We start from the raw sequence: 3,288 nt of genomic DNA, 5'->3' as shown, positions 1-3,288 counted from the left end.
CCCCGCTCCGGCGAGCCCATCAATCGTGGCACACGCGCACAAAAGAATACTACTATAATGATTTACATCACTCGTTTACATCTTGTACTGTAGTATTACTGATCTAAAAAAATAGATTACATCTTACCGCCAGCTTATGGGGGCAGAGTTCCATTTAAATAGCTCGGCCAGCCTCCACCGATAGGATAGCTTGAGCCCAAATTAAGCATGTCCAACAACGCCGACGCGACGATGACCAGCTGCCCGCCGCCGTCCAGGGGGCAGCTCATCACGGTGCTGACCATCGACGGCGGCGGCATCCGTGGACTCATCCCGTCCACCATCCTCGCCTGCTTGGAGTCCAAGCTCCAAGTACGTCCCTCCATCAGCGCCTCTGCTGGCTGGCCATCTCGATCGTCGTCCTTGCTAGATATATAGCTAGATAGGTTGATTCTGACGGAGTGCATTTTTTGCTGGGGCAGGAGCTGGACGGGCCGGACGCGCGCATCGCAGACTACTTCGACGTGATCGCCGGGACTAGCACTGGCGCGCTGGTGGCGACGATGCTTGCGGCGCCGGACGAGAACAAACGTCCTCTCTTTGCCGCCAAGGACATCAACAAGTTCTACCTCGACAACGGGCCCAAGATCTTCCCGCAGAGGAGGTATGTACCTTTCTATCGATCGGTGACGCACTCTACTGATGACTTCTTCTTGAAGAATAATGGGTCGGCTCGTAATTACAGTTACGGGCTCCTGAATCCGGTGGCGAATTTGTTGGGCGCGGTGATGGGTCCCAAATACGACGGCAAGTTCCTGCACGATAAGATCAAGAACCTCACCAACAACGTGACCATCGCCGACACCGTCACCAACATCATCGTGCCGACGTTCGACATCAAAGCCCTGCAGCCGATCCTCTTCAACACGTACGAGGCTAAGAATGAACCGCTCAAGAACGCCCACCTATCGGATATCTGCATCAGCACGTCGGCGGCGCCGACCTACTTCCCCGCGCACTTCTTCAAGACCTACGATCCCTTGGGCAAGGTCCCCGAGCGCGAGTACCACCTCGTCGACGGTGGCGTGGCCGCCAACAACCCCACCATGGCTGCCATGTCGATGATCACCAAGGAGGTTCTACGCCGGAACCCGGACTTTACCCTCGGCAAGCCCGCCGATTACCACAACTACCTCATCATCTCCATCGGCACCGGCACGGCCAAGCAGGCGGAGATATACACCGCGCCGGACTGCGCCAAGTGGGGCATCCTCCGCTGGCTCCACGATGGGAGCTTCACCCCGATCATCGACATGTTCTCCCACGCCAGTGCTGACATGGTCGACATCCACGCCGCGGTGCTCTTCAAGGCTCTCCGAGTTGAGAAGAACTATCTCCGCATCCAGGACGACTCACTCAGCGGGAACATCGCCTCGGTGGATATCGCCACCAAAGAGAACATGGAGGCGTTGATCGACATTGGTGACAATTTGCTCAAGAAAAAGGTGGCCAGGTTGAACGTCGACACAGGAAAGTACGAGTTCGTTGACGGCGAGGGAACCAATGAAGAGGCGCTCACGCGCTTCGCCAAGAAGCTCTCCGAAGAACGCAAACTGCGGATGCGCCAATCCACCCTTGGCTACCACTAGCAGACACTCGGAGCAGAGATGATGATCTAGCTGAGTTGTAACATTATAATGTGAGTGACTGATTGGCTACTATATGAACATTTGCTTGAATAATGACCGTTGGTAACGTATCATACTAGTATGGGGAGTGCTGGGCGTCCCCCAGGGGATTAGAAATCTAATCCCCCGGGTCCCCAACCGTCCGATCTGTTGATCTGGAACGTTTTCGGCCGTCAGATTAAACCAACCAGCCCTCTCTCCCACTTTTGCTACCATGATGTACCAAAGTAGCAAAAAACGTTTCAATTGTAGCAAAATTTATTTTCACCTAAAAACACAGTAACTCGCCGGAGACTCGCCGGAGATGTCGCCGGAGACCCACCGGAGACTTAGTAGCAAAATATATATGCTATAGTAGCAAATACACACAAAGATTGTAGCAACTTTGTTTTGCTATTGTAGCAAAACCGACCTCATCGAAGTCTCGTCGGAGACCTCGCCGGAGAACTTGTAGCAAAAAACGTATACTATTATAGCTAAAACCTAGAACAAATGTAGCAAAACCTGATTCCGCCGGATACTCGCCGGAGACATAGTAGCAAAACAAATATGGTATAGTAGCAAGAAAACAGAAATATTGTAGCAATTTTGTTTTGCTATTATAGCAAACTATGTATTGATGAAAAATATAATTGTAGCCGTTCGTTCCACGAGACGAAACTGAGAGAGAAAAAGAATAAGAGAAGGGGAACATGAGGTTTCGGCTCCATTGGCTGATGGCGGACTTGAATCGACGCCGGGGTCGTGGGGATGGCATCGGGATCTTCCAATCGGAGATGAAATGACGAACTTGGCTCCCGTTGCAGTACCACACCGTCACACAGCATCACCAACACCACAGCACCAACTTCAACAGGGCAGCACCACCACTTGATGTCTCACTTCCGGGCAACCACATCGAGCAGCGAGACCAAAAACGAAAAACTGAGGACAAAGCCCAGGGTATGAGCTTGCTGCGGTGCAGGCTAGAAGAACTTGGGGGGCGTCGGCCGCGTTGGGGTCCCGCTGGGCAAGGACGGTGCCGACACGCGCGTGGAGGAAGCAGGGGTCGCTGCAGCCTTTCGGTGCGGGCAGAGCTCGGGGAAAAGCTCGACGGGATCGAGGACGGCGCGCCCGACAGCAGCAGCGTCTGCTCGCGCGCGGAGCAAGGAGGACGCGGTGGCCGGTGGCGAAGCAGAGCCGACGGGAGGCGGGCGCGCTCGTGGAGGGGAGGAGCTCACAGAGGCTCGCCCGAGGAGGAGGCGAAGTCTGGGACGGCGCGGCATGTGCTCGAAGCGGCGACGGCCGTTCGTTCCACGAGCCGAAACGAGAGAGAAAAAGAATAAGAGAAGGGGAATCTAGAGGTGGAAGACGACCACAGAGGATAAGGCAAGGGCTGCGTCGTTCCACGCCACGCGCGTGGACGCGTGTCACACGGAGGAGCCGGGGGATCAGAACGCTGTTCCCCCGGGGGAACCTCAGCGTTTTTCTGGGGGGGGAGTGCTGGGCGTCCCCCAGGGGATTAGAAATCTAATCCCCCGGGTCCCCAACCGTCCGATCTGTTGATCTGGAACGTTTTCGGCCGTCAGATTAAACCAACCAGCCCTCTCTCCCACTTTTGCTACCATGATGTACCAAAGTA

General features: G+C 54.8%; 1 protein-coding gene across 1 annotated transcript; it reads left to right on the top strand.

The window, feature by feature from the left end:
• The first annotated feature begins 207 nt into the window (after positions 1 to 207).
• Positions 208 to 1,628, top strand: LOC124667030 (patatin-like protein 1). The gene is made up of 3 exons (XM_047204368.1): positions 208 to 351; positions 462 to 643; positions 725 to 1,628. The coding sequence occupies exons 1-3, from the start codon at positions 208 to 210 to the stop codon at positions 1,626 to 1,628; spliced, it is 1,230 nt and encodes a 409-aa protein (XP_047060324.1).
• The last annotated feature ends 1,660 nt before the right edge of the window (positions 1,629 to 3,288 follow it).

The sequence above is a fragment of the Lolium rigidum genome, chromosome 1, assembly GCF_022539505.1.
Source record: "Lolium rigidum isolate FL_2022 chromosome 1, APGP_CSIRO_Lrig_0.1, whole genome shotgun sequence".
Classification (NCBI taxonomy): domain Eukaryota; kingdom Viridiplantae; phylum Streptophyta; class Magnoliopsida; order Poales; family Poaceae; genus Lolium; species Lolium rigidum.
Note: the sequence above shows the minus strand (reverse complement) of the source record. Positions and strands in the feature narration are given on the sequence as shown.